This window comes from Panthera uncia, chromosome X, assembly GCF_023721935.1.
Source record: "Panthera uncia isolate 11264 chromosome X, Puncia_PCG_1.0, whole genome shotgun sequence".
Classification (NCBI taxonomy): domain Eukaryota; kingdom Metazoa; phylum Chordata; class Mammalia; order Carnivora; family Felidae; genus Panthera; species Panthera uncia.
The window spans coordinates 84,602,583-84,617,497 of NC_064817.1; the positions used below are offsets into that span (position 1 = coordinate 84,602,583).

A 14,915-nucleotide genomic window follows, 5' to 3' on the forward strand; every position below is an offset into this window, starting at 1 on the left:
AATAGTCTATGTAACTTATTCAAGCAATGCAAGGGTAGAGCAACACTTAACCTAAAGAGTAGGTCTATGAAGCCAGAACTGTAAGAAGAGTGATTCCCAGGCAAGGCAGGGAAGATATTTTGGGGGTGTGGATGGTGAGGAGATAGCCCTGTGATACTTTTCAAGTCACACCACTCAGATGACCAAGGAGGGGGAGGACTGCACATTCCTGCAGGAGTGCAACTTCACCTGTTCGGAGCTTCCAGCACCAGCAGTAAAAAGCCACAGCAAGTGATTTACATTGGAGGCAGCTGCCAAGACATCACTCCAAATGGTAGAACACTGTCAAACATTGCCTTCCAAATCTCACGGCAACACTAGAGAGCACGATAAGACACTTTAGGGGCAAGGAACTGTCACGGTACAGTACAGTAACAGTGTCTGACTTAGATGATCCGAGCTGGTGGGTATCTTGAGGTTACTCAGCATAAGCCCTTCATTTTACTGATAGGTAAACAGAGACCCTGAGAGGGGGAAGCATCAGCCCAAAGTCATCTAGTTAGCAATGCTCAGGCATGGCACTTGGGTCTCTGGATATCTAGAGTGGTGCTCTTGACTCCACAGCTGTGTATTATCTTCTCCTCCAGCTCCTTGGCTCCTTTCTAACAGAAGCCTCCCTCACTAGTATGGATAATATATTCCACAAATCCCACACTACCCCAAAATGATCAAAGAAGGGATTAAGATAACCACAAACATCTGCTGGGCTATGAATGCATCTTGATTCAGCTCAGAGACACTACACTTTAACATTATCATCAATTATCCTCGATCTAAATAACTACAGTATATTTAAATACACAGAGACTTTTAATTTTTTTTACCTCTCCCCTACTACTACCCAATGGCTACTTCCCTGCACAAAGGCTATTCCTCTCCTCCCACAAGGGAGCGAAACAAGGGAAACTGAAGACCATCAACTTTGCATAAAGCTAAGAGGCTTTAAGCAAAAGGTTTGGTGGAGAGGAGAATGCAATCAATGTCAAAAAGAAAGCCTGTGATTATCTTTGACTCACAATTATTCAAGAATATCTGATATCACCTTGGAGGAAGGACCAATTGCTGGTAGCAAAATAAAAGCATTCTGCCAAGTCCCTTGCCTTGGCAGGCACAGATTAAAAAGGAATCAGACAAAAGAAGAGGTCAGGGTCAAAAATTCTGAGGAGTTAGGTAGAACAGAATCCCAAAGCAAGCTATAGGAACCAGAGTGTGGGAAAGAGCTGGGGCCCTTATGGCTAACGGGATCTAAAAATGATATGGAAATGACTGCCCTGGCTCCTTGCCTTCTTTTAGCAGGAGGAATTCCTCCCTAGACAGCGCACTCTCATCTGCTTCATGGCAACTTCATGGCCAACCCAGGATGTGGAGAGTAGGGCTAGACCCATACTCACCAAATTGGTCGGACAGTTGGCCAGTCATTCATGAAACTGTTTGTAGTGCCTACTGCCCCTTCGGAGTCTAAAATAACCCAGTCTCTGTCCTTTAGGAATTCATAATATAGGGGAGGGCAGACAAGTCAATATAGATTGCTGTGTTCAGCATGAAGGGAATGAAGAGAACGTAGATAACCTCAGCCTTGCATATGGTGGAAAGCTTCATGAGGAAGTTCTAAAGCCTGTGTAAGGTTTTAAAGAATGGGTAATAGAAGCAAGTCAGCAGAAAGAGGGTAGAGCTAGTGGAAGGAGAGTACATGGAATTGGAATAGCAGGTAGAAAACCTAGATCCTATTAAATAACAGCAGGTTCTGTGAACTGTAAAGAGTTCAGCTCATGTGTATGTCCTGGCTTTGTTTTCCGAAGGAGGAGGCTCCAACGAGAGATAATGTTGGAGAGGCAGTGAAGTGCCAAGCCACAGAGGACTTTGTAAGCCCTACTAGAGCTAAGATTTTATTGTGAGATCTATGGGGAGCCACTGAAGGATTTTGAGCAAGAGTTTCATGATCATATTTATGTTTTGGAAAGATTATGATAGCAGAGTGGCAAATGAATGGAAAAGAGTGAGACTGGTGATTCGGAGACCAGTCTGGAGGCTATTATGGTAATTCAGACAAGACATTATACAGGTCTGGAGTGGACAGACAGGTATGGAGAAGAGCGGATGAATTTGGGCTTTGTTTAGGAGGATGTGGGCAGAATGTGAAGATGAATTGGAGGTGGTAGTGAAGAAAAGAAAGAACAATTCCCAGGTTTCTGGCTTGATCAAATAAAGTGCTTGGTGGTGCCATTTGCTGAGATAGAGAAGACATAGCTAAGACTTAGAAAGGGACACGTCTGGTGGGGATTGATAGTTGAATTCTATATGAGATATGGTTGTGGTGCAAGTAGAAATCCAAGCAGAAATTGACTGTGCTGACCTGAAGCTAAGGAAAAAGGTCTGAGCAAAAGATACAGATTTAATATTTATCATTGTATTGGTGGGAGTGGAAATCCCTGGCATATATGAAACCACTTTGGGAGAGGCCTACAGCAAGAAGAGAAATAGGATGAGGACAAAACCCTGGGGAGTCCCAAATTGTAGGGAAAAAACGAGGAGAGAACATTATGAAATCCAAGGGAATAGAGAGTTTCAGGAAAGAAGAAGGTATCTCGTGCAGCAGAGAAGTGAAAGAAGAGTTTTTTTTAAAAATGAAAAATGTTCTTTGGGTTTGGCAGCAAGCAGGTTACTGGTGACCAGTGTTTGCAGCGAGGCCAGCCCGTGGAGGGCTGAAGAGTGGGTGGGGCAATGAAGGCACTTGAGTGCAGGCAGCTGGAGCAAGGCCTGGCCACCCAAGGAGGTCATGTGCAATATGAGCTCTGACTCTGGAGGAGTTAGAGGATAAGGACATTGGTGTGTGTGGCAGTGGTTGGTCTGCACAGGGGTATGTGTGGGGGGGTGGGTACATAGGGAGAAGGGAAAGATGCACATAAACATTGCCTAAATCAGGAGCCAATGGAGAGGCCTCTTGGTAGCCATGGAACCAGGCAGCTGACACAGGGAATGCCAGCTGTTTGCAGGAGGAGAGTAAAAACAAAAACAAAAACAAAAACAAAAACAAAACAAAACAAAACAAAAACTTAGTGGTTAATGCATCTGGTCCTGGAATTCATGGGAAACACGCAGTTTCTGACAGAGAAGCAGCAGGATGCAGGCATGAGATGAGGATTTAAGAAATCTGTGCTGTTTCACGCTTAACTCTCTAGCTAGGACATAGCCGAACAACAGGGGCACACAGCACTTATCGGGGTTGGGAGGAACCCAAATATTCCCTGTGGCTTGGGATAATCTATGATAATGTTCCTTTAGATGGCATGGATAATTAGGAGCTCAGTGTGATATATAAATGTCAGAACACTGTTAAAACAGGGAAAATTCTGAAATAATATTAAATTTTTTTAATGTTTATTTTTCAGAGAGAGAGAAAGAGAGAGACAGAGCACAAGCGGGACAGGGTCAGAGAGAGAGGGAGACACAGAACCTGAAGCAGGCTCCAGGTTCTGAGCTGTCAGCACAGAGCCCTATGCAGGGCTCGAACCCACGGACCTTGAGATCACGACCTGAGACAAAGTCAGAAGCTTAACCAACTGAGCCACCCAGGTGCCCCTGCAATAGTATTAAGGAATAACAGGCTCAGAACAGAACAAACAGTCCATCTGTTCCCGATTCAGACAAACACGCAGATGGAAAACAATGCAGAGGTAGCTTGCAAATCCAGTAGAGAAAACTTGGGAAGAGATGAAAATGGAAAACTGATATATTTTGTTCAATTTAATGTAAAAAAAAAATAATACTAGGGAAGATAAAAAGTCCAAAGAACAGTTCTCCCATAAAATAAAACATATCCCTGAGAAAGGAAACTGAAAGTCAAACAGTAAGTCCAAATTGCAATGTCTGGGGGGAAAATATCCTTTCTTATTGTTTTAATGTTTATTTATTTTTGAGAGAAAGCAAGACATAGCGGGAGTGGGGGAGGGGCAGAGAAAGAGGGAGACACAGAATCCAAAGCAGACTACAGACTCTGAGCTGTCAGCCCAGAGCCCAACGCAGGGCTCCAACCCAGGAACCTTGAGATCCTGACCTGAGCTCTGACACTTAACTGACTGAGCCACCCAGGTGCCCCTCCCTTTGTTTAACATTAGCAGGGGTGCCATTTTATAAAGTCGCCGTTCTCCTAATGTAGGCTAAATAAAGTTTAGCCACTGACAGGCTAGGGAGCTTGGGCAAAATCACTTATCAGTTTCTTTACTTGTTGCATGGAGCTCATACGGACCCTGGGAGAAGATCTTTGAAAACGTACAGAGCAGTGCAGCAATGCTAGGCAGAGGCTGTTACCAGGCAGGGCATACTTTCGAGAAGGCAGTTTGAGAGAGCATAAGCCAGAAACGGGTTGGATTGCAGTTGTGTGCAGGAGTGCTAGGTGTTGTGTAAATGTCCTAGTCATTTCAAGAGGCCTCTGGCAAAGGAAAAGTACACACTGCCTGGCAAGCTATGTGCTTGATGTTTCCCCAAGGCAGGAGACGGGCCAGCCAAGGGCTGCAGCATATCTCAGGGGTGACCCAACGTTCTGTTCCCCTCCCAGCTCACCGAGCTCAAGAGGAACAGCTTGAAATCTGAATGGGGCCCGCTGCTCGGCTAAGGAAAACAGTTTCAAATCTTTCTGACATCTGCACAAAAGGGGTACCAAGAGGCTGCCCTGCAGGGTCAACAGTGCTGGGGCCAGTTTAAACAATCCTGCTTGGCCCTGGGAACGCAGGAGGGTAGGGGGGAAAGACTAAAAGGGACCTGGTGGCCCAGGCGGCTTCAAGCATCCGTGTTCACAGGGTCTGCCCCACGTGCACCGGCCTCCTGATCTATCTGGGAAATAGGACATCCCTGGTCTTGACTCATGAAATACAGCTTGGTCTGGCTCAATGACCTTGACAAACGTTCCCAGCAACTTCAGACTTCACAAATAAACTTTAGGACCACGTTTAACTGTGCAGACTCTGAATCTTTTAAATATTGAAAAAAAATCCTTGTGGTGATATTTTATTTTCCTCAGTCCCACATCCCTTCAACCACTCATGTTTTCAAAGGAGAAGACAGACTAGGGCTCCAGATGTTTGGAACCCAAATGAGAGCTCCATACTGAGGAAGTCCACTGCCTTCCATCTTCAAAGATCAAAATCTCAGCCAGAGGTTAAACAATGAGGTCACCTTAGTCATGTCTATCTGGTGTAGGACTAACCTCTGTTCAGATATATAAGAAGATTTTCTACTTTTGGGGTGCCTGGGTGGCTCAGTCAGTTAAGGTCTGACTTCAGCTCAGGTCACGATCTCACGGTTCGTGGGTTCAAGCTCCACATCAGGCTCTGTGCTGACAGCTCAGAGCCTGGAGCCTGCTTTGGATTCTGTGTCTCCCCCTCTCTCTCTATCCCTCCCCTGCTCATGCTCTGTCTCTCTCTGTCTCTCAAAAATGAATAAATGTTAAAAAAATATTTTCTACTTTTAAAGGCTCTGCAACCCGACAAACAGCCTGGATCTGCTTCTCAGTTCCCTGGTTGTGGGGTCTGACCAACCACCTCCTATATCCCCTATAACCTGCCAGGAAATGCCCTTTTGTGTCAAACTTCAAATCTCATCAGTTTCACCTGGGCCATTTTTATTTATTATACCTTCGCAGAGGTAAAGTAAGTCAATAAGAATCACCCATGATGAAAGTAGGTAGAGGACATATCCAAGATATTTGCAGAAGAAATACAAAATTTGTTCAATGAGTATGTCAAATAACACTTAACATCACATGCAGTCTGGGAATTGGGATGATTTTACCCATATCAACAAAAATATCAAGTATTGGCAAGGGTATAGAAACGTGGGAGCTCTTGTACAATGCTGATGGGAGTGTAAATTGAAATGTTTTACAGGGTAAGTGAGCATTAGCTTTGAAAATTAAAAATATCTATTATCTTGTATCTGGAAATTCTGATCCTTAGTATCTATGCTAGACAGAAGCACAAGATCTGTTCAAGGATTTCCACTGTATCACTGCCATTTTTTTTTAATGGCAAACATTTGGGAAAAAACCTAAATGTTCACCAAAAGGGGAATGAATGGCTGGGTTAAACTAAGGGATAGGGAAAAAGATCTTAAGAACATATCAAATGGCAGGGTGCCTGGGTGGCTCTGTCGGTTAAGTGGTTGACTCTTGATTTCAGCTTAGGTCATGATCTCACAGTTCGTTAGTTCGAGCCCTGTGTCAGGCTCCATGCTGACAGCATGGAACCTTCTTGGGATTCTTTCTCCCTCTCTCTATGCCCCTTTCACACACGCGCTCTATTTCTCTCTCAAAATAAATGAAATAAACCTTAAAAAATGTGTTTTTCTAAAAATAAAACATATTAAAGGGCTAAAAAATCCAAAAACTAAACAAGGCACAGAATATATACTTAGGATGGGGTTTTGGGAAAAAAAATACAGAAAATGAAACTAGTTTTATTCATATTTCTACATATCTCTGATTGTGTACAGGGAAAGACCAGGAAGACAATAGAGGGACTAGAGTCTCAAAGGAGACTTCTGCTTTGCCTATATCGCTTGCATGCTGCTTGAGAACGTATTCATATACTTATTATAGAATTATCTGTTTTCTGAAGTGTATCCTGATTGTAGATCAGAGGCAAAGGCACGGGCTCTGGTGACTACGGTGAACATGACTTCTCTGGAAGGCACCAGTGGGTAAAAGTAAATAGGCAAGAAATCAAAGGACCCAAGTAATAGTATGAATCTGTCATCAATTTGCTGTGTGACCCCAGGAAGTCATTTTCCTTCTCAGACTCTGCTTCCTCTGTACAATCGGTGGATAAGATGAGAAGCTCACTAAGATACTTTCTCTTTCTGATATTTTAGGATTCTCTAAGTCAGTGCCTTTAACGTATAATGGGTCTGGTCCCTTTTGATGAGAAGACAGCTTTTTCTCTTCCTTCAAATTCTGGCATAGTTTGATATTTCACTTTACTCTAAATGGAAGATAATGAAAGAGAAGGTGGAGTGGTCACTCTGTTCCCTGTTTGGCTATGTTTTGAGGGTTTGGTTGACCTATTTATGCTACCTCTCTTTGACAGCGGAAGCTCTTAGGCTTGAGTGTGATGAGATTACAGACGCAATGCAGTAAGTCAGAAGATATGAATTCTAAACGGTGGCCATAAATCCCAGAAGCATAGATTCTATTTTATTTTTTCAAGATTGAACCCCCTCAAATGCTTTTTTTATGAGTCACGCTAAAGATGTAGGTTTGTTCTGTGAGAAGTAGAGGTACAAATTATCTGGAGTAATGCTTCCCGTATGCATATACAGGGACTGATGGAAATGCTGTGCAAATGCACTGTGTTCACTGCAATGTGCACTGTTTGAACTGTGCATTGCTAATAAGGAACAAGACACTGAATACATCACATCATGCTTCTAAACAAATCCTAAGTTTTAATGTAATATCAACAAATCATTCTTTGTGTGCAATAGTCATCCATATTTTTGGCTACGCTGTAAACCCTTGATTTTTGATGAGTCACATCCATAGTCTGTAGATAACAATTGGACCACTTGTTTCCCAGAGAGAAGAACCAAGTTGATACAAATGAGCTATGAGGAGTGCCTGGGTGGCTCAGTGGGTTGAGTGTCTGACTCTTGATTTCGGCTCAGGTCATGATCTCACAGTTATGAGATCATGAGATCAATCCCCGTGTTGGGCTCCATGCTGAGCGTGGAGCCTGCTTGAGATTCTCTCCCTCTCTCCCTCTGCCTCTCTCTCCCACTTGCACTCTCTCTCTCTAAAATAAAAAATGATACAAAAGATTTTTAATGAGCTATGAAAATTTATGTATATCTACAAACATAATCTGGTTCTTCACCACCAAATTGGCTTTTGGAAGTACTCCAGATGAAACCTTGAGGAAACCTTGGCATTAAGTCAATGAAGGAAACCTCCTCCTGGTCCCTCAGGGACTTTGACCAATCTAGTTCTGCCTCTCAGTTGGCTAGCAAAGCTCCTTCCAGCTGGTCCTCATCACTTTTCTTGTTTGATGAAGTCATAAGAGTAAATTCTAAGCAGCCTAATTCTAAAGAAAACACACACACTTCAGGTCACAACTCCTCTGAGTATGTGTCTTTCAGCAATGGAAGAAGCAACTTACTCTCGCTCCTTTCTCAGGAAAGCATTTACAGCCTCCACTGCAGTCTTGGCCTCCACATGGCTTTCCATAGGACTTCTTCTCTCCCTATTTAAAAAAAAAAAAAAAGAGAGAGAGAAAAGTTAGTAAACTATGTGAACCAAGAAGCAATGTAGCCCCAGGGAACCTAACCCTTAGCCACACTCCTCCTAACCAAGTAAATTTAGAGTGGTTTAATTGTCTCATTTGATGGTAATGTTGAGTCATAGTGGACTTGTGTATTTGTGTTCAGTGAGAAAGCAGTAGCTGTAGCAGAGAACTGGAGAGAAATTCAAGGGCTAGAAATGTAATGATAGGTAAAAATGGCCACCCTGTACTCTGCTCTTGGAATTTTTCTCCTCAGGCTCTATTTGCAACACATCATTCAGACCTTACATTAACAGTCCTGTGCCCAGTGAGATCCAAATTCCTCAGTTGGTACCATACAGTATACCCCAAAGTGTTCAATTTCCTTCTTTCTTATCTGCCTTACTATGATGATGATTATTATTACTAGCTGAATTTCTGCAAAGCCTCTGCATGACCTGACATGTACTGACCCTGTCTAACCTCACCTTTTCACTCTTTCCCTGGCTCACTCTTCTTCAATCACACTGGTATTCGTTCTATAAAAGCTTAAGCCTGTTCCTGCCTCAGGGCCTTTGCCCTTGCTGTTACTTCTGCCTGGAATGCTCTTCTAGATGTTTTTTATTGCTGGCCTCTTTTCATCATCCAGGTCTTAGTTCAATTGTCTATTCTCAGAGAGACTTTTCCTGACTACTCAACCTAAGGCAGCCCCATTACTTCCATCATATTACTATGCTATCCTTTCAGCATTAAACATCCCCTCTCCCCCGACTAGAATGTAAGCTGCATTTAAGTAATAGCCTTATCTATATTGTCTGATATTATATCCCCAGTGTCTACAAGAGTGGATGGCACATAAGAAGTTTTGATGACCATATGAATGGATCTGGGATTTGAACCCATATCTGACTAACTCAAAAATCTTGACCTTAACCTTTATGTCTTAGAGTTTTCTAAGTCCTCTGTCTACCAGAGCCTCAATGCAAGGGCTCAAAAATGAGAAAAGTGCCATTCTGACCCTATCCACCTTGGGAAAAAAGAGCAAAACATAAATTCTAACTATTATCTATAACAAGAACTTTATCTCTAGGATGGATTTAGTATCATCCAACTTTTTTGTTTAATGTTGGCTGGTTTTTTTTTTTCAAAAGAGAAGGGCATATTTATGAGCCAGTCTCATACTTAATCATTCTTGCCTCTTTGTACTGTGAGTATTTTCCTAATCCCCAGGGAGCACTGTGAATTTCGCAGATGGTCTCTTATCTCTTTAGACATTCCCACAACACTTTATCACCACAACACCTCGGTAATAAGGTAGTGATGGCAGAGCTATGACAAAATATTGCTATTTTAGATTCCAAACACCTTCTTGATATGAGATATTTTATCTCTCTTATATGCCTTTGATATGGTAAGTGCTATTGTACACTTTCCAGTTTGCCCTCCATTTTATGGTATATAGGACAGGCAAGTATTCATAAGGGTGAGATCAAGAGGTGCTGTGGGAGGAGGAAGCAGGGGGCTGGCATAGGATAGAGAATAGAGAGACAGACCAGCTCTGAATTTAACCTTCACCCATGCTGTCACCTTTGCCTAATGTTGAGTACTATATTTCTTGGGATAGTGGATAATTTGCATTTGCTTCTACATATACTTCTGTATTTTACAAGCAGTCTTCAATGAGCACATATAATTAGGAAGAAGAAAAGCAATTATATTACTAAATGATAAAAGTCATCCTCTTTAAGGGAGAGGACTCAACAGGAATTGCCAAAGTTGAAGTAGTATCCATTTGGAGCTGTGGCCTACTTCCAAACAATGCCTTTTTGGTGTCCCATAAAATTTGCCTATCATGGACCAAAACTTTCAAGATTACTAGCATAGAGCAAGGAGGCCTGAAGCAACAGAGCTGGAGAATATAGAGGATAAAATCCTATTAACAGGCACTGAATAAAAATGTAAGGAACAGAAGCTAAGGTTTCTTGGGAACTTGGCAGAACAAGGAGGCAAAGACATCCAGCTAACAGACAGGAAGCCATCACTGCCCTCTGTCACTGAGGAAAGTAACTAGAGAAGACCCACTGGCCACAAGGCAATTTCCTGTAATTCTGGCCCTGGCAGATCCCCCAGGAGTCTTCAATTACAGTCAGGGGGAGGAATGAAAGAAGTTGTTTCCAGGGAACATGACAAGTCCAGGCTCTGAGGAAGTTTCTTCCCTATCCTGGCTTGTCTGGGGATACTCCAACTCCTTCTCAACCAGATCACATCACTAGTGTCATTCCCATCCTGGAATTCTCTCTGGATTCCTCTCAAAACCCAACCCCTCCCTACATCCGCAGAAAGTTAGAACTGGAAAGGCCCTGAGAGATCATCTGGTACAGCCATTCTTAATTCTATCAGACTGGCACACCATTTTTTTAATTGTGAATGTATATTATTCTTTCTTGGCATCTTGAAAAAAAATTCATAGGAATAAGTTATAATAAAGATGTAAGCAATACTTTAAAAAGCACATATTATGCCATAATTGTATTGCAAAGCAAAAACAAAAGCCATTTATAATGAAACAATATATATTCCAATATGTAAATGCTCATACATCACTATATTAGAAGATGGAATGAAGTTGTCAGAGGCTAGCAACTCAGTGCAGAATCACTATGAATGGGACAGCCTGCTGAAGCAGAATGACACTGGGATGTGGTATTGGTGACTCAAGTACGATGAATAGTGTTGCTATTACTATGGTAATTCTCTGAAATGGTGAATAACTCCTGGTAAAGTTCTGGGGGGGAAAAGTTCAATATTTCCTTTATTTACTGTGAAGGTTTTTTTAATCTAAAAAATTTTTTTATGTTTATATATTTTTGAGAGAGGGAGAGACAGAGACAGAGCATAAGTAGGGGAGGGGCAGAGAGAGAGGGAGACACAGAATCCAAAACGGGCTCCAGGCCCTGAGCTGTCAGCACAGAGCCTGATGTGGGGCTTGAACCCACAATCCGTGAGATCATGATCTGAGCCGAAGTCAGACACTTAATCTACTGAGCCACCCAGATGCCCCTATTTACTGTGTAGTTTTAATCAGTAATAATAAAACCAGGAAACAACTCATGGCCATATGTAGCATGTGGTTATGTTCTAGGCTCAGAAAATTATAAACAGTTTTCACTTCCCTGAATGTCCAGAAGTCTTCTAAATGGAGGGAAAGATACAAGACAATTCTTTGTAGTGTGTAGAACACCTATCATTCCTGGCTCCTAAAAGAGCCACACCCCCTAATCATTTTAACAATGAAAAGTGCCCTCACAATTTCCAAAATACCTCCTAGGGGTAGGGTATTTCTGCTAAGAACTATAGTCTAAGCCACACCACTCATTTTACAGATAAGAACTCTGAAGGAAATAACTTTGGTCCATGTCACACTGTTAGCAATTGTTATCCTAATTCCATATTCTTCCCACTATTCAAAACCCCTCAAGGCCAAGTTCAGGTTCCATTTCTTCCATGAGTACTCCAGCTCAGTAAAAAGACACAGCAGGCCCTGAGTATTCTGCCTATTGAACAAGTGTCACATGTTGCTGTGGGACAGCCCTTGCAATGTTTCTTAGGTTGCATGATCGAGAGTCTTGTTTCCTCAACCAAACAATAATGTTGATAAGAGAAAGATCAACATATTTTACCTCTTTGTATATTCCCACAGTATTAGAAGGGCATCCTAGGATCTAGTCATTACCTGAGGCAGTATACCTTAGTTAAGTGTATAAGCTCTGGAGTCAATCTCTATAGGCTTAAATCCCAGCCTAGATGGGATTGACCTTAGACAAGTGACCTAAAGTATGAAATGGAAATGGCAACAATATCTACTGTATAGGGGTTGGCTGGAGGATTCAAGAAGATAAAGCACGAAAAGCACAGTGCCTGGCTCACAGTAAGCACTTTGTGTCAGCTATTAATATTACATTAATATTAGCTGGGCCACACTGTTTGGCATTCCTGTAACACTCCGGCTGCTCTCTGGAGCTGAGGGTCAAGTGATATGCAATGATATGTCCATGCCAGTTTATCTATGGCTGATATCCACTCAGCTTGGTGAGGACATATTTGGATTGTTGATGTCTGTATATAATTGATTGTTAAATATTTTAAGATCACCAGTATCTATCTATCACCAGTATCACATCTATCTGTTTGCTGATGCTGGTTCCTTTGTCTAAAATGCTTTCCTTATCCTTTTTCCCCATTCATCACAAACCAAACTTCTACACATTCTTCAAAACCCAGCCCAAACATCATCTTCTTGGTGAAGACCCCACCCCACCACCACCATCACCAATTTTTGCCTTTCAGTGATTTCAGGCAGAAGTTTTTACTCGCTCCTCTTTGCTATATTTGACGCAACACATTTGGTTCTGCCATCAGACTGGAAACAGAACTCTGTTTTATTCTTCTCTTTAGCCCTTGCAGAAGCAGGTACTTGGTAAGGGGCTGTGAAATAATTGATCTCACAACAATGGAGTTACAAGTGTTAGACTGGCTCTGTGTGGTATTCTCCCTCTCCCTTTGGTTTCCTGAAATAGACATTTACATCACAGTGTCCCTTCCAGAAGTCAGTACGTTTTTCCAGGCATCACCAGTGCTTTCTGTCAGGAGTGGTGGCAGGGATGACAATGACACAAAAGGTAGCCAGGAAGCAAGAGATGTGATGTGAGAATATAAGAGCAGCTTAGTTTAGCTGGAGTGGCTGAATGGTTGGCCAAAGTGATTTACTCTTGTGAGAAGTTCCTCCAGAAGCGTAGGTCACAGGAAGCTGGCTGTGCAACACTTTATCTTGACCATTCATTCAACAAATGTTTATTAAGCATCTACCATGTGCTAGGTACTGCACTAAACATGGCAGCTAGAGGCTGTATCACACAGCCACAGGTGAAACCAAATCCCTGCTGTCATGGTGTTTGCAATCCAGAGGGGAAGACAAACAGTAAACAAATAAATGCTACATCCATATTTGTCTGATCATATGTGTCACAGAAGAAAATAAAGGTAGGGCAAGAAGGACATGAAATGTTGTAGTCAGCTTGTTACTGTATATAGGAAAGTCAGGGAAGGCTTTGCTCATAAGGTAACTTCTGAGCAGAGAACAGTGTTTCTTCAAGCATAGTCCTTGGGCCAGTGTCATTAGCCCTGGACACTTATTAGAAATGTGAATTATTGCCCCCTTCCAGACCTAATCAATCATAAACTTCAGAGTGGGACCCAGAAATCTGTGTTTTAACAAGCACTTCGGGTGTTTCTACTGCATGGTAAAGTCTGAGAATCTCTGCTATAGAAAATGAGGGAGAGAGCTAGGTAGTAATCTTGGGTAAGAGTGTTCCAGGCAAAGGGAAGAGCAAGAGCAAAGGCAATAGATGAGAGAACATGCTTGATGTTTGGCTGAGCAGCAAGGAGGCCAGAGTGCTGGAATGGAATAAAGGGAATAGAAATGATGAGGAAGTCAGAGATGTAGCAGGAGCCAGATCATCAAAGATTTTAGAGACCACTCTAAGAACTTTGCCTTTGGAAACAAACGAGCAAAGAAAAAAGAGAGAGAGACAAACCATGAAACATACTCTTAACTCTAGAGAACAAACTGATAGGACAGGGGGGATGGGAGAAATAGGTGATGAGGATTCAGGAGTGTTCTTGTCGTGATGAGCACCTGGTGATGTATGGAAGTGCTGAATTACTCTATTGTACACCTGAAACTAATATAACACTATGTTAATCAACTGGAATTTATTTATTTTTTGCTTATATTTATTTTTTTAATTGCTGGGACAAAGATGGAATTTTATTTTATTTCTTTAAAATTAGTTATTTATTTATTTTGAGGGGCACCTAGGTGCCTCAGTTGGTTGAATGCACGACTTCAGCTCAGGTCATAGGCTCTATGCTGACAGCTTGGAGCCTGCTTGGGATTCTGTGTCTCCCACTCTATCTGCCCCTCCCTTGCTTGTGCTCGACAGAGAGAGAGAGAGAGAAAGAGACAGAGAGACAGAGATATAGAGAGAGACAGAGAGACAGAGACAGACACACACACACAGAATATGACAGAGAGGGCAGAGAGGGGAGAGAGAGAATCCCAAGCAGGCTCTGCGTTGTCAGCATGGAGCCCGATGCCAGGCTTGAACTTACGAACTGTGAGATCATGACCTGAGCCAAAGTCAAGAGTCAGATGCTTAACAAACTGAACCACCCAGGTGCCCCAGCTAACTGAAATTTAAATAAAAACTTTTTTAAAAGAATGGTTTTGAGCACAGGAGTGACATCTCCTGTTGGAGGAGGTGGCCTTCATGGGCATCAAGAATTTTGGTTTTGAGATATCTATTAGACATCTAAATGGAGAAATCAGCTAGCTAGCTGGCTATGGAATCTGGAGTCCCAGGGAGCATGGCTAACTTAGACATGTACATATGGTACTTTAGTCAGTAACAACTCCACTATTTTGTAGTAAAAAACCCCAAATCTCAGTAGTTTAATGCAACTGAGGTTTATTTTTTGTTCATGTCATGATTCAATGAGGGATAGGCAGGTCTCTTTAGTGGTTTCTTTCCAAACGTGATTTGAATTTCCAAGATGCTTATGTCCAGC

At 42.2% G+C, this 14,915-nt stretch overlaps 1 protein-coding gene across 1 annotated transcript in view; it reads right to left on the reverse strand.

Annotated features, from left to right (window-relative positions):
• Nucleotides 1-14,915, reverse strand: part of COL4A6 (collagen type IV alpha 6 chain) — a 279,535-nt gene that overhangs the window by 146,554 nt on the left and 118,066 nt on the right. The window contains exon 3 of the mRNA XM_049644164.1: nucleotides 8,187-8,270. Coding sequence (XP_049500121.1) covers nucleotides 8,187-8,270 — 84 coding nt within the window. The remainder of the gene's footprint in view (nucleotides 1-8,186; nucleotides 8,271-14,915) is intronic.